The sequence below is a fragment of the Malurus melanocephalus genome, unplaced genomic scaffold (assembly GCF_030028575.1).
Source record: "Malurus melanocephalus ecotype Western Australia unplaced genomic scaffold, MMel_1.1 scaffold_44, whole genome shotgun sequence".
NCBI lineage: Eukaryota > Metazoa > Chordata > Aves > Passeriformes > Maluridae > Malurus > Malurus melanocephalus.
The window spans coordinates 2,617,195-2,637,804 of record NW_026623276.1 but is presented as its reverse complement, the minus strand read 5'-3'; the positions used below and the strand labels follow the sequence as shown (position 1 = coordinate 2,637,804).

The following is a 20,610-nucleotide window of genomic DNA, read 5'->3' as shown; positions in this document are numbered from 1 at the left end:
TCCAACATAGATAAATCTAAAGTAGAAAATCAAGTTTAAGCAAGGGGAATGGTAGAAAACACTGGCCAAAGAAAACAGCTTTGGAATGCAGCTTGGACATGAGTCAACTGAGATCAAAATGAGATGGAAAAACATAAGAAGGTAGGTGTGTGACTGAGGTTACTGATCTTGGAAAAGTGAATTCAGGTGAAATGAAGGTTGGATCTATGGATGAGCACATGGTCACCATACCCTGACACAAGACGAGAGAGAGGGATCTACACATCTCTGAGTCCATTATTTTGACCTTGGTAATATTAAATATTTGGGGAGGGTAAAGGAAACAATTAAAGATGCTGAATTAAATGGAAAATGTGATAAAATGCAACATAGGTTGATTAAAAAATCCGGTGTTGCTTTCTTACAAGGCCATGAAATACCTGTTTCTCTGAACAAAGGAAATGYAATGAATCTTATCCATCTTGGACTCAAGTACTTGGTTTGATGCTGTATGACAAATCATTGATACAGCTGAAGAAAATGGAGACGGAATGGTCTGTAAATTGAAAGAGTTGACTATACATAAAATGGCAGCATGTAATATTGCGAGCATTAAGGCAGGTGAGATTATCAATGAAGTTAAAAGGTCAGTGGAGGGGCACACTGTTTAATATTATCAGTAATGTCACCAGCTGAAACAAAAAATCAGCTTAAGTTTGCTGGTGGCACACTCCTAAGAGTCACTGTCAGCATGGAGAAGGAATCGAAGATCAACTGGAAAGAATTCAACGCCCTAGAAAACTGTAACAACAAAAACTTGGTGATCTTTAACCAAAAAAAAAAAAGTGAGTCATATGTACAATCAAGGACTAATAACAAGCATTTCTGCAGCAGGCTGGGAGCACCTTGGCTGGAAATGACCCAGTTGCTGAGGAACTTTGGAGTACAAGCTAAGCATCAATGTCATTGAAAAGGAAGAATGGAAAAGGCCAGCGCAATCACAGGTTTCATCACCCATGGGGCTTCCAGTGGGGGCAGGGGAACACATGAGCTGCTGCAGGCTGGGCTGGTTAAACACTCAGTTCTGCTCATCCATGCACCAGAAGGATAAATTGAAAATAGATGCGCAGGCCAGAGCACCAAACTGACAAAGAGAATAAGGAGCCTGTCATTTGGGAGGATTCTGCAAGATCCAGGCTGAAGAGGGGGTAAGATAGCTRCCTGACCACTCCAAAGAAGCAAAACTGAAAAAAGAGAGAAAGTATTTTAATTAGAATTAGTATGTTTTTTGGTCCCAAATAGAATGTGTATAAATGGGACAGAAGTATTTTTGGGTTATAGAACAAAATAGTATTTTAAATAACGAGAACACTGGTGCTGTGAAGAAGCATTCTGACGGAAGCAGTGGGAGCAAAAAAGCCACAATCAAAATCCCCAACCAAACCCAAACTGCTCTTGTGTTGAAGTTCCATGCATTTCTGGCAGGGGTGTGACATGTTGCTGTGATCACAACAGGCCAGTTGGCAGGATGTAGAACATCTCTTGCATTTTGATATTTCATCCTATATTTCTGAGGTACTGTAGTTCAAATAATGCTGGAACAACTACCCCCAAAGCTCCAAATCAAAGGAAAAATCGAAATTCTCTTTTTTCTTTTCTTTTTTTTTTTTTTTTATTTAATAGCACTGTATGAAGAGAAACACAAATTAGTCTTTTCAAAGGTTTGACAACAACCACATTTTCAGGATACCAGCCTAATGGCCAAGTGAGTTATGCACCATAGAAAATTTCCCTACAAAAACAAAGAGTTATGTAAAGAACACCATGACGAGGACTGATCTTTAAAAGGTTTTGCTCTTCTCAAGGCTAAGTCCTGCCATGGCAGTTAATGGATCTGTGCAATCTGACAAACGAGCACAAATCCAAAGAGGATCCTGCTCCCCTTTATCCTCAGCATAAAATCTGCAAACTGCAGACAGTCAAATTGAAAATRGGGATACAATTTGTAAATAGACATAAATAATAGTTACATTTCAGCCAGGAACAAAATGTTCTTGAATGTCCTGTCTGCTTAAAAGCAGCCAGCACTTAAAAACCCGCAAGGAGAGGTAACACGGGGAGATGTTGCCCATTTACAGCTTTGTGCTCCCTTTCATTTGAGTGCTATACAAATGCATCGATCCAAAATACATTTAATAGCTCTCAGATAGGCCCATTATAAAGTTTACTTTCTCATCAGTCTATACTGAAATATATGCAGACACACCTAGACTAAGTCCAGCTACCCACCAATGGACAGGACATGTAGGTGTAATTCAGTCTTTCAGAGAACCTAAAAACTTCCCCGCTGAGTCATATGAGACATAGGCTGCTAATGATGCATCTTAAGAATGCCTACAAAACACTTACCAGCATTAATCTCTTCTTCATCATACACATCTACTTCCAGCAACCGGATCAGCATGCGGAAGAGAATCCTCAGGAACTGCAAGTAAGAACCAGTCTTTCCAACCTGAGCCAGAGAAAGAAAAAAGTCTAAATGCCAACTCAAAATACTATAGTGGAAGGGTAAATTTCAGAGAAATGCCTTTGGGCTTACCCCMAAGTTCTGTGTTCAGCTCTGCCTGAAAACACTGCAAGGTGTAATATTGCTCACTATGCTGAAAACACTTTTATTAAATTGGTCTCTGAGCACAACCTGGCCACAGCCTGTGTCAGYTTTGTGTGCAGGGAGATCAGCAGTGATAACTGCTTCTGCCGTGTTCATGGCAATGTTATGCCCACTGCCATGCCCATGTATTTAATTTAGGCCAAAACATGACAAAAAGCATTACCCTTCCTCTCCTTATCACTTCCACTGCGGACTTAGCCTCCAAATATAACTTTAGATTTTGGACATCAAAACTCATCACTGCAAACTTGATCCTCTCGGACTGCTAGAAAGGCAAGAGGAAGGAACAGTGCTCCTACTTGCGGTGGTCCTGTCAAAAGCAGCCTCCTGGGGTGGAAATTCCTGGCTCCAGACGCCTCAGCCTGGTTGCTGAAGTCGGCGTGGTGCTGCCGCGCTGCCGTCCACTGCCGGTAGAACTGAGACTGCTCCTCGCTGCTCATGTCCTTGTGAAGCAGAGGCCTCAGAGAGCTCAGCCAAGACACGTCAGCGTGAGGCAGCAGGGAGGAGGAGGAAGGCAAGTTGCCGTTCTTCTGCGAGCTCAGGAGGCAGTAGGCGGCTTTGGACAGGATGACGATGCGCGGCAGYGCCACGCGGAGAGCTTTGCTGTCCTTGGCTGACTGGGCGGGCCACTGGAAGGGCTGGGACACCGCCGACACTGAGGACACCTTGGGAGTGGTACTGCTCGCCATCTGGTTACCCAGCGAGTCACACTCTTGTTTCAGGCTCTCTCTGGCTGTGAAACTGGAGTAAGTTCCCTCATCCACGGAGCTGTGTGCCACAGCCTGGAAGTTAAGGGATGGTGCCTGCTTCTGACACTTATCTGCAGCACTCGAGGAGCTCACACCATTGTCAGCCAGGGAACCTAGGAATACAAAAAGAAGGCCACGAAAAATTACTGAGTAAAAACACCATGAATTCCCTTGATCTACTGTGATCCTAACACACAAATACTTCTGTTCAATGAGTGCTGCTATGGCTTAGGTCAGTGTTTCACCACGTAAAACGAAATAATTTACATCTGTCTGTCCCTTTGGATGGAGAGGCAAATGCCCTACTGCAACAGGGTTCAGATTCCAAGTGTTCAATCCTAATCTCAGTGTGCTAGGTACCATTTCCCATCTAGGATTTGGAATTTGATGGTACAATTTACTGAAAACCAAGTTTAACAAACCAGTGTATGCACAGATCAATTGCATCTTCCCTTCTATGAACAACTGAGCATTTAATTCACTGCAACTTGGACATGACCTGGCTATGCCCCTTCCTCCACACCAGTCAGGTTTAGTTAGTGTATGGGAAGACCTGGTACTCAGCAAAGACCCAGTTTAGCTGTCTTAATACCTCAAACTAATAGGGAAACAAAGGGAAGGAATCAGAGGTGTTTGCAGAATGCAAAGAAGGGAAGGCTTGGTGCAAGGTGAGGCTTCACCRATGCCTGAAGAGGTAGGGCAAGACCCAACCACTCTGCTGGTCTTGTCAATGAGGCAACCATCTACCCTCACACATAAGTACTCCYGGAGTAAAACAGCATTTTTCTATTCCTAGAATTTTATACTAGCCCTTTTTGCTCTGATTGTTAAGATCTTTTCAGGATCCACTGAACAAAACTAGCAACAAATGTGAAATGTGAATTTAAAAATAAAAATCACAAGGGACCCTTAGCTGTGGCATATCATCCCTCCCATACAAACACCATCTCCTTGACAGGAAAATTGCTCATGTGAAGAATCTGCAACTAACGTTTCATTGTTTGGCCTGCAGCTGAATACAGCTAAGCAACCCACATTTGAGCAAACATCTCATTGTTTGCATCCAAATTCCGGTGATGCAGGAATAGAGGCTTGTTTTTCAGACCAGCAGCAGAATCACCAACCTGAGGTTCCAGTGACAGCGCTGCTGTTGCTCTGGGGCCGGTCCAAGTCTATCAGCAGCTCATCAGAGTCGTTCTCACTACCATTTGCCTTCTCCTGCTCCTTCTCACTGAGGTCAAGAGCTACAATAGGCCCTCGAATTGCCTCCTTGGAGACGTAGCAGCATGCCAGGCCCACTTCTTGCTCTAACGCAGTGCGAGTTAAGTAGCTGGAGTCAATTAGTCGAAGGTCACAGTATTTCAACGACCTAGAAAACCCAACACAAAAAAAAAAAAAATGAAGCCTTGTTTTCTCTGACTTTGAAGAATATTCCCTATCTTTAACTGCCTACTAAGTATTCATGAACAATTTTATTAGTGTGTAAATATAAAATTATTTTAAAATATTCAGCACGTAAGTTATGCTCCTTGGTACTTTGCACAGAAACAAACTGACCCACCCAGTACAGCAGCACGATTTTTCACAAACTGCACTTTCCAAAACTTTAAAGGCTTCCTAACTGAAGTCTTCAAAAATACACTTTTTTTTTTTTTTTTTTTTTTTTTTTTTTTTTTTTTTTTTTGTGAAAAGATAGCCAGATGGTATCAAACCCCACTTATCTCAACATGTCAGAGAGCAATCATATTGAAAGAGTAGTAACAGCACCTGGGGAAAGTTTCTCCCAGAGGGTCTTTGCCTGTTAGAATAACGATGCAAGGTAGACCTTCCAGATCCTGATAGGTGCGAGGAATCCAGTCATCCTGCTCATTGCCCCTCCAAGCCTGCAAACAGAGAATATTCCAGTCACACCTAAATGACATCTTCTAAATCTTCACCTGTTTTCTTTTTTCATCAGCTCTGCTTTTGCTTTGTACATAGGGCTTGCTTACTCAACAGCCAACAGGAAGGAGACCTTGGATAMAGGCATGCATTTGTTTTCTGGTAGYCAACTGTTAGCCAAGCATTAAATGYAAAGAAAAAGGATGTATGACRTGTGTTACTCAGTGTGGTGTTWRTGTGGTCTGTTAGAGAAAARAGCAGTCGAAGCRTTCAATTTGGCACAGATAAAAGATATTAATGTAAAGCTAAAGTGAGACTTTCAAGAAGGGTATGAAAATGGGTAAATGAACGTTGTTCAATTCTTTTATATAATGAAAGATTGCACGGAAGAAACACATTTTACCTTTCACTGGAGGATCCCACCTGAAAGAACTCCTTACTTACAGTCTATCCAGGCCTGAGACCACAAAACTGCACCACCTTCCCTTAGCACTGGAAAGATTGGTAGCAGCATCAGTCCCATGTCCTTACACCCTTCATTTTCCCTGGCTCAGCAGATCTTACTGAAAAAGTTGTTTCTCCAGTTCCCTGGCAGTATCTAATGGCTTGGTAAAGCAGTCTTGGCAGCAGAGACAGAATTTCTGGCTCAAAAAGGTTTAGTCCAGCTGTGTGCCCCCCTGCCTCTCCAACGATGGAAGTTTCTGTGAAAGTGCATGACTAAAAAGTGAAATAGGGGAAGACAATTTTTCTTTTCTTTTGATTTTCCTTGATTTTCTTTTTGCTAGAGTAAGGACCTAAACAGAATGAGTGCCTGGGGCTTTGAGTTGTAAATTTGCACCCAGAAGATGTATTTCTTGACTGTCTCAGGAAGGGCAGAGAGGTGCTGCCCTCAGGGCTTCTCACTTCTGAATGCCTCCCGAACAATTTGATTCTTGTCACACTTACACGATATGCCATGACAGCATCCCTGGTCAGTGACACAGTTATTTAAATTGTYCTCCATCTCCTGTTTCATTCTGTACCTCTGGCTCCCTGATGAAAAGGAATGACCTGCCCAGCTTGACTGACCAGCAGGCTTGTCTGACAGGGGAACAGTCCAGCCACCAGCACTGCAGAGAGCTGCCCACCCTCCCTGCCCTGCTGTGGCACCACACACTCTGCTAATGCCCTCTGAGAGACAGTCAAACTTTTCAGCTGGCTTCACTAACAGCTCTAAGTTTCCCTCCCTGCCTCTGAAAATGTCATGATGGGGTCTCACCCTTCTTGCAACTAAGAGCATTTATTTGTGGGACCACATTTTGAGCCTTAGCCTCACCCGAAAGCCTCACTCAGTAGCCTCAGATCACTCTATCCCCACAAACATCAAAGAAAGGGCTGGGGTGGTCACAGTGAAAGCAGCCACCCATCAGCTCCCCACTGCTCCAGTCCTTCTGCTTCAGCTCTCCACCTAACATCAGAACAAATGCCCAGCAGCACGGAGACKAAATCCAAATTGTCTGCAATAAACTGGACTCAGTGGTAGCATGGCTGATGAATTTTATATCGGGGGTCAGTTCACAAACACGTGCTCACACCGTGTCAGAAATCTTGTGTCATCCCAGGCACCACACTCACAGGTATGCAGCACAGGCCTCACAGGTGACTTTTATTCTTCTGAACTACGACTGGGACACCCCACCTAAAAAGAAACTACAGGCTTATATTTGGGCAACTGAATTCTTCTCCTCATTCCTTTCATATGCATGGCTCAGATTTGAAGSCTTTTCTGCTAGTAACCTGCAAGAAAAGAAACAAATCCAGAATCCTACAGCTTTGTTTAGTCCAAAAACACATCTTACGTTTTGGAGGGAGGAAAAAGAAGAATTATTTAGAAGATTTTTCACTCTGCGCCTGATAAAATTCCTCTATTCCAGTGCAATGTGATATCCACCTGCAACAGCTCCACAGCCAATCCTGATCTGCTCTAAAGGCTTCACACGCTGCTTCARCCCTGTACAAGGGCTGCAACCCTTGGGAAAGTTTCTCCCAGGGAAAACTGGGAAAAGTGCTTTCCCACTATGGCAAAGCACTATTAATAAGCCCTCGGAGGACTCAATCCAGAATGATTTAAGGTTGGAATTAATGTCTATCCAAAAAACCACATCAGCACAGAGCTTCTATCTCACATGCCTTTTTCTCATTTATGACTATTTTCCTCTTTCCCCTCTCTTGCTGCAGATAAAGTTTGAGACACAAGAGTCACAGCCTCTTTAAAGGATTCTTTATCTGCTTTTGGCTGTAGGCAAGCTCTTTCAGAAATGCTYATAAAATTCATTCCTCTTCTCTGTGGTTCTGAATATCCTGTATAACTCATAGTAGAAGCAAAAAATTAATCTCTCTGTGAGACTTAGAGCAAGGATCAGGACAGATAACCAGTATACCTTCACGCTGATACATCAGGCAGGCAAAACATCACCCCTTTGTTTAATGTAGTGAGGTTAATTCAGAAAATTGATTTGGCTACTTGAACCATGCTCATGTAAAGCCATGCAAAAGTTCAGGCTGGTGCCTATATGCTAGGCATATATAGCATATAGCCTCGCCAGGCTTTCACATGCAGGGATTTGAGAAATCTGTGACAAACAGCATACTTTACCAGTTATCAGAAGGGCAGAAGATGGATGGACAGAGCAGACAACAGACACACTAGACAGACAGATAAGTTGGTGGAAATAATTAGTTTGCCTACAGAGATCTGGGCTCCGCTTTTAGAGATGAACCCCACCTGATGCATGCTGTTATTCAGATTTAAGAAGGGAGATAACAACAGATTGTGTTTGACTTCATGGGCCAGTAACAATTCAGGTTTGCTCCAAGTCTCTGTATCATTTCTGCCCAAAGTACAGAAATGCATTCACAGAGATGGATACAGAACACATTCCCTTACCCTGTAGAGCAATTAACACGTGAGAATAAACACAAATCAGCTACAGCACTCACATGACTGCAATGAGCACATCAACAAACAATTTCATTTCTGCTAACCTTCAGCCGTGTCACGAAGTGCTTGGCCACAGTGAGCTCCGAGGCAGGATTCCCAAGGAGGATCTCAAAACGATACTGCAGCCCCAGCTTGTCCCTCACTTCCTGTAACCTCTCCTTGGCCAGCATGGCCAGCTGCACCGATGGCACCCGAATGACCAGCATGTGGCCACARCCATTCTTATCCTTTCCCGGAGAAGTGATAAGGTCATCCATGATGCTGAGCGTTTCAGGTGTGCTGTGATCCCTTAGAGAGGCCATGGTGGTGAGGGCCATCAGAGCTTGGGAATACTGCTGAATGAGAAGGTAGCAGCGGATCACCATGCTGTGCAGCCGGGGGTACCTTGGGGGAGACACGGTTCTGCATCAGCACATGCAAAATCACAGTATTGTCTGAAAATTAGCCAAAACACAGGACTGCAGTAGCAAAGAAGTGCTTGTTCTTTCTATAAGTGCTCAAAGAATGAAGCTTTCAATTTTCCGAGACAAAAATTACATGAACATAACAGCCCTCTAGCTTTTGCATTTGGCCCAAGTTCTGTGCTCAAGTAACAGGAATTATAAACTTCTGTTACCCTCATCTGGTCCATAATTTCAGCTAAAGATCTTTGACTTGATGAAGATAAGGAGCGCCTCTGATTTATTCCAAGAACACAGGCTAATAATTGCTTTGCTTTGCTTTCCACAAGCTTTTTCTTCTACCAGCTTGGAGGACCATTGTGGCTTCAAATGGTTTGTTGGAGGAGTACTTCATAATTTCTTATATCTCAATTTCTCACCAGAAAGCTGGACTTACCAATACGAATTGCTGGCTCTGAGCCAAGCCTGAACTTCCATTTTGCCTTTTAACTTATATAGCCAACATCTTTTTTCATTACAGCTACATGCAGTGACAACAAACATCAAGTAAAATATGAAGAGAAAAAAAGTTAAAACCCACTCGAGCAAAAAACACCACTCCATTTCTAGACATTTTCCAGGAGTTGACTTGCCACCATAATATAGAAAAACACTACACATTACGCCTCAAATGCTGGTCTTGTGCCACTTGTGTCCAAATAACTAAAATAACTAAAAGTTCCAAATTTCTCTGGTCTCTTTCTTGAGTAATCTAACAGATAATATGGGATCCATTTAAAGAAAGTTTTGGGTCAGTGTTTAACCAGTAGATAGAGTAGTTTGTTCTGGATACCATAAGCCTGTCATTAAATCAGTAAGTTTTTAAAACACTTTTTACTCTTCCTGCCATGAAAGTACCCACTGCACTTCTGCCACTGAGACAAATGGAGCTTTTCTTATAATACAAAAATGTCTGCAATGTTTTCAGCTTKTAAGCTTGAATGKCTMACCCAYMCAGRCAGAATAGCCCAGTYCCTTGAAAACAGAGGCTAAAYTGATAAACTGTGACMCAAAAACATATCCTGGCTCYAAGRCCTCAAGAGATWCATCTGGCTCCACAGTRGAGGTTCACTTGCCATCAATTTCTAGTCTCATCCTCATCTTCTGTGATTATTTGCACATACATAAATCCYCCTTCATCCTTTTCACCACCCACATTTAAACAGAAAGAGAACGATAGTGACCACTACCTCTTCCATTGAATTTGACCAGAAARAGTAGAAGAAGCCTAAGGAACTGACATAATTATTATTGTATGTTCGTAGATAATAACAAATACTAAGTTTTAATGATGTTCTTAATTATTACTGTTGCTAATTTAACACATTTGATATTGAATTTCACTTAATAAAAAAATTTACAACTATTATATTGGCCTAATTAAAACAGAAAACACAGTACTAAAGAGAGAACAATCCTGTTTTAGTAAAAATAAAAAAATGAGAACTAYTACTTGAAGTGCTGTAAGGGATCTGTCCTGATACGCAGAGCAGATTAACTCTTTATTTACCTTTCTAAAAGTGTGTTGACCATTTTTTCAAAGGTTTCATCACATCTCARAAGGGGACTTGTGACTCCCCATTGGAGGGATTTGCTGTATTCATTCAAACCAAAGTATAGCTTGTCTTCACTTGCTGCATCRTCCTGTTTCAAACACAAACAGCAAAAATATAAGGAAAACTGGAAATTGTAATTTTAAAAAATAAGTGGAAAGCTTTTTCCAAATGCAAATAATTTTTTTTTTAAATTGGTTCTCCCTAAGCTATACTATTTATTTGTTTCAATGAATACAATACTATGTAAATTGTTTTTTACTTATTATCTGCCTACAACTAGGAAAGACGGTGTAGGCCCTTGCAAATTTTCCAGTATATCTCCTACTTGAGACTGGAGGGGATTTCCAGAACTCTCCTAATTATTTTCTGACTCCTTATCTCTGGCTTTATATCTATTGAAAACTGTCATCTCATTTCTATTTAGAGTGGAACCTGAAAAGGGAAGGACTATTAATTTCCAAAGTTGCTCCTGATTGTCAGTCTACACACCTCTAATGGAAACCAGAAATTAATATTTTTTGTTGGAATGTAAATCTGCAGACAGCTATCCAAAAAACAGAAAATTTGTGTTTCAAATTTCATGAGAATTTTTGGAAGCACAGCCTGTTCTCCAGTGCATTTACATCAGCAGTAATCTCTAGGAATGTAATTAATCACCTACAGTCTCCCTTTTTTTGTGGGTTAATTTTTAATCAGAAGACTGAAAGTTGTTAATTTTTTTGCTTTTGGGAAACAAAAAATTGTCTAGACCATTTTACAGAAGGTTGCACCATGGTTTATACTAACAATCAAGCAAAAAGCAAACTTAGAATATTCGTTCACTCYCTTATTTTACATTAACTATTTTTTAAAAGTTCCCACATTAAGACACTTTGCAGAAACTAATGGTCCACTCATCACAGTAAAGTCAAATCTGATATAAACATACCAAACAAGTAATAGCAGGTTTAGCTAAAACATCCTCAGAACCAGCTGGCTGAAATTATGAAATTATGAAAAAACTTAATAGCACAGAATATCCAAGAGGATTTTTCCTCTGCACAATGATAGCAYCTACTACATCAAAACTTGTTTACCTAGCACACAACTTTTATTAGGACCAGAAAAGTAATGAACAGACTTGACAGGCTATGYGACACAGAATTTACAGTCAAAAGTCACACTGCTGGAAAAGTGACAGCCTGCTCTGGAGCTTTATGGCATGTCTGACCAGAGCACAGACCATAGTTTCTCGTCTTACATGACTGGACAAAGAAAAGWACGTAATTCCTGATCCTAAATATCAATGCTACCTCTACCATCAGTATCCCAGGGCTGTCCATCTGGGATCTGAGCGAAAAAACTCTAGCAGAGAAAGAGGTCCCTCCTACCACACAAATTTTCTAGATTCTGTGAGCTGTGAATTCCACATTAAATTCACAGTTAAAATTAACAGTTAAACACTCACCACAGTGTCAGACTGTATCCAATGTACCTCATTGCAAGAGCTGATCCTGGACTGCTGCGTTTGCAAGGCATAAGGAAAAGAGCTGACCTGAAGAACAAGGAGGTTGAATGCTTCAAGCACCTCCCTGCAATTAATAACTCTATCAGCCAGACCGTGATTGGGCTCACCATGTGACAGGGAACTTGAAATGGCACTGCAGAAATAAGAATGCAAAGAATTGCCTTACTGACATCCTGAAATTCAATGGATTACTCTCTTCCTGCAGAAAAATCTCTAAATGACCATGACAAAGAGAATCACAGCTCACAAAAAAATCTCTTTGGAAAAGTAAAATTTTTACTTCAAAAAACATTTGACTCTTCTCTATGGGTAAACTCAGGAAAACAAGRAAAAACAACACCTAAATAAAGGATCAAAGCCTGTTGACAGTGAGAAGGTGGATTAGTGTGACAATGTAATAAAGCATCACAYGAGGAAACCAAAAATAAGCCAAAGCTGATTAAATCCCTCTCACTAAAAAACATTGTTCCACGAGTTGTGGGGATAGGACACAGTAGCCATTTTACCAGTGGCTTTCCATTTGTTGTCTTAAACAACAAATTTCTAAAAGGCTGGGGASCCTGAAAGTCTACTGAYGTTCTGAACTCCTGGCATTGCCTTYACTTCCATGATATAATCAGGAATTCCAAATTCAAAATATCACAAAGACAGTAACAAMAATGTGTTGAGGAAGACCAGGTAGAAATAATGTTGCTTTTGTCTGTTTTCAGCTGTCCTTCAAGGAAAGCATTTTGCTTATTATAAAACCACAGATGGTTTGGGTTGGAAGGGACCTTAAAGACCATCCAGTTCTGACCCCTCTGCCATGGGCAGGGACACCTTTCACTATCTCTGATATTGAAATTAATCCCACAATCTTACACACCAGGTTTGAACCACATCAACATTATTCCTCTTACTTTACTCACAGAACAAGAGCAGAATAATCAGCTTTATTAATTTCTTTCTACTTTCAAGGTGAAGTTGTGATTTGATGTCAGGAAATGTTTTTTTTCATGTGGGTACATGTTGTGTTTGCACCTAAAGCTGTCCAAATTCAGCAAAGATGGTTTTAAAATCCTTTTCTTACAGAAGCTATGGCATYTTTCATATGATGCAGAATTAAATGTCTGTAAGCTTTCTCATATAACAAACACTAGCATCAGGGATAAAAACATGAATTAAAGCATGACCAGTTTGAGAACACYGGGGACATTTGGATTTTAGTACAGAAAAAGGAGAGGAAAAGGAAAGAAAGACAGGAGGAACAAAGAAAGTTGCAAAATTCAGCATTTCACCCTCGATTTCAGCACCATAGGATAWAACCCTAAAAACTGTTTTCTTAGGCATCCAATAGCCTGAAACTAGTCCGACCTAACTTCAGCTGAATCAGAGTTAGCTAACAAATATCATGGGCAACAAGAGATTATTTCTGATTATAAGGCACAAAATGCCTTAACAATGCCTAGAGAAAGCAATAGGTGTCAAAGATGGCAAGTCTTTTGAAAAACCTAACAGGAAGATGCTGGGAGAGGATGGTTTTTCCTCCAGCAGATTGAAGCAGCTACCTTGTTAAATCCACATGGGCATTGTCATGAACCAGCACAAAGAGTGTGTAGGGATTCTGCTTCACTCGCCTCATGAAAACTTCAAATTTAGTTTGAATCTCATTGTCCAGCCGAACCACATATTTCTCAGCTCTCTGATACGCTGTTCCATTTTCTTCTAGGCCCAAGTCCACAAGCACACCTGTCAAAAAGAAGAATACAACCAAAACCTTTTCCTCTGAGTGCATCCAAAAATGAAGCGTCAATGGGAAGTTGCCACTTGTCTGGCAGCATCCGCCAAACCACTGATATGCTTTAGTAARAAGATGATTATCCAAATGCAATTTCTCTCACAGTGGAGGATAAAATGTGCTCTTGGTTTCCAGGTTTCCTCCAAGAAGTGCCTGAAGACCTTTCAAAAACTTCTCACAATATAAAAATATTGGGATAAAAAATCAGGCCTCAACGATTTCCAAAGCAGCACTCAGCTGGCTATGCTCCATGATCCTAGGCCAGACTTGCCCACATTAAGCTAATATATTGAGTCAGAAAAAGCTATCCTGAGCTTTTCTTTGCTAAAATCATTAATTTCAATAAAATTGATTCTCACTAGTATTATATTTTTCATGTCCTGCTTCAACATTTGTGTCAATACAACTAGTCTTTGTAAAGATATATTTCAGTCATATTCATAAAGTAGGCATGGTGCAATGTGTATTTTGAATGTCATTTGAATTAAAGAAGTAGGAATAAACGATTCTGAAATGTGCGTCAACAATGCTTTTTCCAGGGTCTTAATGATTCTGTAAATTTATTTTTAKAACAGTTAAAATGAAACGCAAACCACGAGGGCAAAAGTTATGTGGAGCAACTTACTTTTCCCCTTATACCAGTAATGATGTAATCACTTCACATCCTCTGGTTTATCAGTGTCTTTCCCCTCCCCTCCCCTTTACCTGATTGTCGAATCCGTTGCAGGGTCTGCTGCACCAGCACTTCTGAACGGGGCACTATAACGATGAAATCCACCTTGCTGAAGTGGCCCAGATCCAGGCTCTGATTGCCACTGTCCGCTATAGCACAAACCTGGGACAAGAGCTTTCTGGCAACTGTGAGCTGTGGCTGGTAAATTTGGAAGGTATCAACATCCAAATCTAGAGCGTGTTTGTTTGAAAGAGAAAACAAAACACAACAAGAAACATGTTTAYTTTCCCACCCCCCTAGCAAAGCATGACCCTCCAAACAGCCTACCCTATATTATCAGGGGAAAAATAAAAAATCACTCACCAGAATGAATCTCAGTACTCTGGAGAGTTGGGTCCAGATCACAAATGCCAACTTCCTTTCTTTGACCAAAATGTGGTAATATATCAGATGATCTCAAGTACAGCACTGCTTATTTTTTAAAAGGCCCTAAGTGCTTTAAGGATTTTTGACAGTGGAACCCAAGGAAACCTCAATGCCAACACAGTGAAATGCATTCTGTTACATGAACCTACACATACATAATACGCAGGCACACGCATATGTAAAGATGTGAATGTGTACATATAGAAAAAGCAGAAAGAGAGAGGTACAGGGCTCCAATGTTCTCCTGAAACTCAGATTTATTTGGACTTAATAAACATCAATATAACACTGGATGCAGAGAACTGAGGGACTGAGCAGAGCACTCATGTTTCCTCAAAATAAAACAAGTCCCATTTCAGTATCTCCGTTAGGYAGATTCTATGTCCAACATTCCGTGTTTCATTACCATTGAGTATTTTCAAATTGCAGATTACCAAATTAAATCCTATAATGGTATTACAGTTTTTATGTCATTTTTTTCTGTGTTAGTTTTACACAGGCACATGTTTGTGTGTGTGTGTGTGCACATGTGCTCATCTCCTGCTCAAATCTGCCTCAGTGTCCATTTCAATAGATCCACTTTGGATGAAAGGTCCCTCTCACTGCCTAGGAGACTTACTTCTTCTTTATTTTTTTATTCAGGCAGTTTCTAAATAGCTTCAACTACTGTATAGSCGTATTTTAAAGACAAAACTAATTCAGAATAATTGTTTGAGAAAATATGAAGGTTTTTTAAAAAGCACACAGTAAGAAGAAAAAACCCAGGAGAATCGAAAGATCATTCTCCCTTCAGATTAATCCAGTGAGGAAGCTTGACACTTACACTTCTGAGGGTGCCAGAACGAAGTGCAGCTGGATCTGCTGATCCATTTTGCTTTCACTCAGATATAACACCAAATTGATGAATTTAAGTTAACAAACATGAGCCAAGAGCAGACCTTTCTTTCACAGAAAAAAAAGCTTTACTGGAGCTTGAATTTGCTTTGACACTAGATTTAAAGGCATCTCARTATTCACAACATGTCAGTGTATCTTTTGCTGTTACTGTGATATGTAGGCAAAGGAAAGTATGTTTAGAACTCTGAAGAGCTAAGTATTCTGAAAATTGCCTGTTTTAGACACTAAATCCTACCTTATCTTTTGCACCTAAGCATCTCATCATGTTAYGCTGAATAAGACACAGCTCAGAACAATAAATCATAGATTACACTCGCCAAGCACTTTCAGTCCAAGATCTTAAGGCTTTCCCTAAAAGTTTAATCCTCAGAGCACAGGTCTCTTATGCATATTTACCAGTGAGGAGTATCTAAAGCTAAGGAGCAGGAGGACAACTGAGGAGATCAGGAGAACCCAATTCTCCTCTGCCTTAAACTCAAGGTTACATTCTTTTTCTAGGTACAAAAGGGTGAGATGAGTCCACACGGCCAATGCTACAAAGAAACATCTTCTCTACTCTGCCTGATGCCTAACAGAAGATCACAGGTTTTGGCTTACAAAATACAAAACATCAGGGGGAAAAAAAGTTGCCGAAGGTTATCACAGAGATTTTCTGTTTGAGAAACTGCTGTGTTGCTACATTTAGCTGGCAGTATTATTTTTTTAAGGTTGGCACACTGACTGCAAATGTGCCCTCAGATACTCCTGAGGTGTGTGCATTTTGACACTTAACAAGTGTCAACTTATTTCATATCTTGCACGTAAAAAAAAAAAATTACCTGGTTCTTGTGTAGAAACCATGGCAATCGCTTCCTGAGATGACACACACTCGCTAACATCTCCATTAAAAGGAATAATGACACTTTCCCCTCGCTGCTGTAGCATCTTCTCCAGCAGCTTGTCCAAATCATCACCTAGATCAGAATTAGCAACACCAAATCATCTCAGACAAAACCATCTCACCAAACCATTTCAGACAAACGACATGGAACATTTCATACACACACATTCTCACATAGCTGATGTCCAACCTGCACTGGGGCAGGGGACTGGAGATACAGGTAGGAGTGGGAGGATGAATACTTCTTTATCTACAATTTCGGGTGTGTGGCCTTATAGCTACTGGTTACTGATGATTACTAAGAAACACACACTATAAAACAACCTCTAAAACCTTGCCAGAAGCACAAACCAGAAAACACTTGTGTACTTACGGGTGCCCTGCCATTACATTCAACAGCAGAGACAGTGTTAAAAGTATTTTGCCAGAGGGTTATGAATTGCCACCCCACAGATGAAGGAGACTAACCCCACTTTGAACACAGGGAATGGAGAGAAGTAAAGAATGCCTCTCRATGGAGAGGGCASAGCTGTATYCATGTGCATTTTAACTGCTGAACARGAGAAACACCAGCCCTAAAGACATCACTGTCTTGGCTAGAACTTCTGTTTATTAGAGTCACTCACCTAAAGACGTATTTTTGAAATGTGATGCCARGAAACTGACTTTCCCTGTGATGAGCTCATAACTGATCTCTTTTAAAAATTCACTGGTGGTAAGCATGCTCTCTGCAAGCGCCCGAGATTGATACTGACCTGGAGAAGAGAGAGGGAAAAAGGGAGAGCAAACCTTAATACAGTCTACTGTCAACATAATCTTTTCATCCTAGAAGTGTGGGACACTCTGATCATCATTCATGGATCTCCACTGTTTTTACCCAGCAGACTGGGAGAGCAGACTCAAGCCGGCTTCCCTATTGACTGGAGAATCAGTTGGTATAACTAATTTTAGCAGGTTCTTTGCGATTGCACTTCACTTTGCATACTTGCAGGCAAATGATACCTTGTACCTTTGATGAAATGAAGGATTCTGGGTAAATATGAAATAGCAATTATCTCTAGTGTGGAGGAAAAAAGGTAAAAAACCTCTCTAGTGTGGAGGAAAAAAGGTAAAAATTGGTTTATTTGCCTACAAAGGAAAGATGACTACTCAAAGCTCCCTTCCATCCAGATCCACTCATTCACACACAAACATCACAGCCAGTCACTAATGCAGAATAAAAAGGATAAAAATAAGGATAGGAAGGATGAAAAGCATGTTCTAAGTAGTCTGCAGGAGATGTTGCCATGTAAAATCGCAGTTGTTACATGAAACAAAGGCAACTATTTTGCCACTGAATCACTTCAAGATCCATTCTAAGGTAATCACACAATAAAAAAAGTCTCAGGCCTCTGAAGAAGTAGCAGTGACTAGAATAAAGATGATTTTTCTAGATCAGTACTCCAAGTCTTGCTGAAGAAACAATAAACTGTGACATTACAGTGCAACAATACAAAGGAGAACAAAAAAAACAAAAGGGATTAAAACACTGGATCAATAACTCGTGAAGATTAATTTGGCATTGCCATTTGAAGCAATCTGCAAATATACTCACCTAGAACCACTACACAGAATTCRTTTCCTCTAATCTTTGATGCACAAATGGCAACTACATAATCTGGTAGCTTTTGCTGATGTTTCATYTCATTGAGAGACCTCAAGGTCTCTGAGATGCCCTCTGCCAGGGAATTCTGGGTGACAACCACATGCACGAGGTCCCGGGACACACTGGCRATTAACCTGGCAAGCCAAGGCAGTTGACCTGGTGACACAGAGATACACTGTGCACTCATTTGCAAGGATCTCTCTCTCAGAGTGAACTCCTGCATAGCTTTCAACATGATCTGCTCAAATTCTTCCCTCAGGGGTATCTGGTCAGGACCTACAATGAAAACAAACAAACACAAGAACAACGTTTCATATAAAAATTATTGAACCAGGAATAATTACGTCTGTCTTGATCTGACAAGCTCCTTCACCACATTTTTTTACATTTAAAAAAGCCACTTGCTACTCAGTGGGTATCTACCCACATGGCTTATTCTTGGTTTTCCATTTTAGAAGCCTTTCTCTTCCACCATTGCCATTCTTTCCCCCTCTAAACAATGAYGTATTCCACCTCACTCCCAGATTTCCTTCAGCAACTGGTGGGACAAACAAGGGAGTGGGAAAATTTGTGCCTTTTGCCTGGAAGAGAAGGACCAACCATATGTTTTTGCAGCAGAAAACCAAAATGCTTGTCCTTGCATCAGAGTCATGCATCCTGACAAAGCCTGTCAAGCGCTCTTTGCTTTGCTTTTTCTCGTCCTGCATACAAATCAACTAAGCATGGATGCAAACAAACGTTTAAACTCTTCCTTAGCTAAATTAAATTAATTTAGCAGATCTGCAAACATCTAATTTAAAGAATATGCAACTTTAGATCTATATTCCCCTGACTCTGTAAACTGTATTGTCAACTTGAACTGAAAACCAGAAACACAAGCCATCCTATCTTAGCATCAGTCCTCCAACTAAACTTCAATTAATGTTCTGTTCAGTTAGTTCTGTCTCATTGTCAAAGATATTCAGGAACAGTTAAAGCTGGCCATGAACACAGAGTAAAAAGTAACCATAACTTATATTGCCAAGATCTCAAATCAGTGCCAAAGGAGGCAGCTTCACACTTCAGCAGCTTGCTTTTCTATGACAAAACAGGGGTCTTAAATATCAGAGCTATGTGAAATGCTGGGTTTGGTTTTATGTTTTCTTTCAGGCCAGGAAGCAGAAAGGTTGTGTGAGAAATAGGGCATGGATAAATAACTCACAGCACAGAATCTGTAAAAACTGCCACCCATTGCCATTTTGCCTTTTTGAGAAGTAACATATGGCAAGTGCCACCTTCCCATTACCAYAGGATAGTAAGACAACTATAGACTTGTAAGTGCAAGGCTGTTTTCACTTTTGAAGCAAACTGAAAAATTCTGATGAGTCCAATTTAACACAGCATGGACATAATTCTCCCTTTTAGAGTTCTCTTTTGGAAATGTATTCTCTTTTATAAGAAAACATCATGCCTCCTGAGTCTTTGAAGATCTCAAAATTAAAAAAAAAAAAGGCATTTATCAGCAGAATGTTCCTCTGCAGAAATAAAGTTTAACTACAACACAACCCCTGAAAATTACATTATCCACTAAGAGAAATAAAAGCAAACTTCTGCTGATTTCTGCCAGACTTAACAGACTGGCTCTAAACACAACGGCCATCCTGAATCCAAGAGGATTAAATTAATTGTACAAATGGAAAGACAGAATCTCAGTATGAGAATACAAAGAATTTCACTAAGATTATTTATAAGAAAGTATGGCAGTCTTTCTCCACAACTATCTAGAAAAACAACAGAACTAATATCAGATGAAATGTAAGACAAAACGATAAAATATTGATTTTGACTGTGAACAGTTTCCCAAACCAAAAAGTCAGCATTAAAAGGGAATAGATGGAAGCTCTCTACAGAAATGAGTATGCAAATGATCATCTTGACTTCAAAAACAAAACTGCAAAATAATAATATTAAATCATAAAATATTAATATCTGAGCTACATTCAGTTAGTGTCCAGTCACAAGTGGTGCTTCCCAGGGCTCAGTGTTTGGGCCAGTGTGTTTAATATCTATGTTGATGATAAGGACAAGGGGATTGAATKAGATTAATTCCTTTGGTTAGAGCATGGTGCTAATAATGCCAAGGCAGTAGGTTYAAACTCCTTGTRGGCCATTCYCTTAAGAGTTGGACTCGATCCTTATGGGTCCCTTCCAACTCAGGATATTCCATGATTTTGTGTGASTGCAYCCTCAGGCAGTTTRCAGGTGACAGAGGGCAGGAAGGCTCTGCAGAGAGATCTGGACARGCTGGATCAACGGGCTGAGGACAACTGGAAAAGGTTCAACAAAACCAAGTGCCAAGTCCTGCATTTGGGTCACAACAACCCCTGGCAGTGCTACAGSCTGGGGACAGAGTGGCTGGGAAGCTGCCYGGGGGCAAGAACCCGGGGATGTTGTTTGACAGCTGGCAGAACATGAGGGAGTGTGTGCCCAGGTGGCCAAGAAAGCCAATGCCTGGATTGTGCCAGAAACAGTGAGGCCAGCAGGACCAGGACAGGATCATCCCCCTGTAC

At 40.7% G+C, this 20,610-nt stretch overlaps 1 protein-coding gene across 5 annotated transcripts in view; it reads right to left on the bottom strand.

Annotated features, from left to right (window-relative positions):
• Positions 1 to 20,610, bottom strand: part of GREB1L (GREB1 like retinoic acid receptor coactivator) — a 129,766-nt gene that overhangs the window by 13,885 nt on the left and 95,271 nt on the right. For all 5 annotated transcript variants that reach the window (XM_057364924.1, XM_057364926.1, XM_057364928.1 and 2 more), the window contains 12 exons: positions 18,011 to 18,337; positions 17,043 to 17,171; positions 16,355 to 16,489; positions 14,246 to 14,443; positions 13,311 to 13,491; positions 11,704 to 11,896; positions 10,211 to 10,344; positions 8,305 to 8,644; positions 5,167 to 5,282; positions 4,524 to 4,768; positions 2,950 to 3,512; positions 2,389 to 2,491 (listed from right to left, as the gene is read on the bottom strand). In XM_057364924.1, coding sequence (XP_057220907.1) covers positions 2,389 to 2,491; positions 2,950 to 3,512; positions 4,524 to 4,768; positions 5,167 to 5,282; positions 8,305 to 8,644; positions 10,211 to 10,344; positions 11,704 to 11,896; positions 13,311 to 13,491; positions 14,246 to 14,443; positions 16,355 to 16,489; positions 17,043 to 17,171; positions 18,011 to 18,337 — 2,664 coding nt within the window. The remainder of the gene's footprint in view (positions 1 to 2,388; positions 2,492 to 2,949; positions 3,513 to 4,523; positions 4,769 to 5,166; positions 5,283 to 8,304; positions 8,645 to 10,210; positions 10,345 to 11,703; positions 11,897 to 13,310; positions 13,492 to 14,245; positions 14,444 to 16,354; positions 16,490 to 17,042; positions 17,172 to 18,010; positions 18,338 to 20,610) is intronic.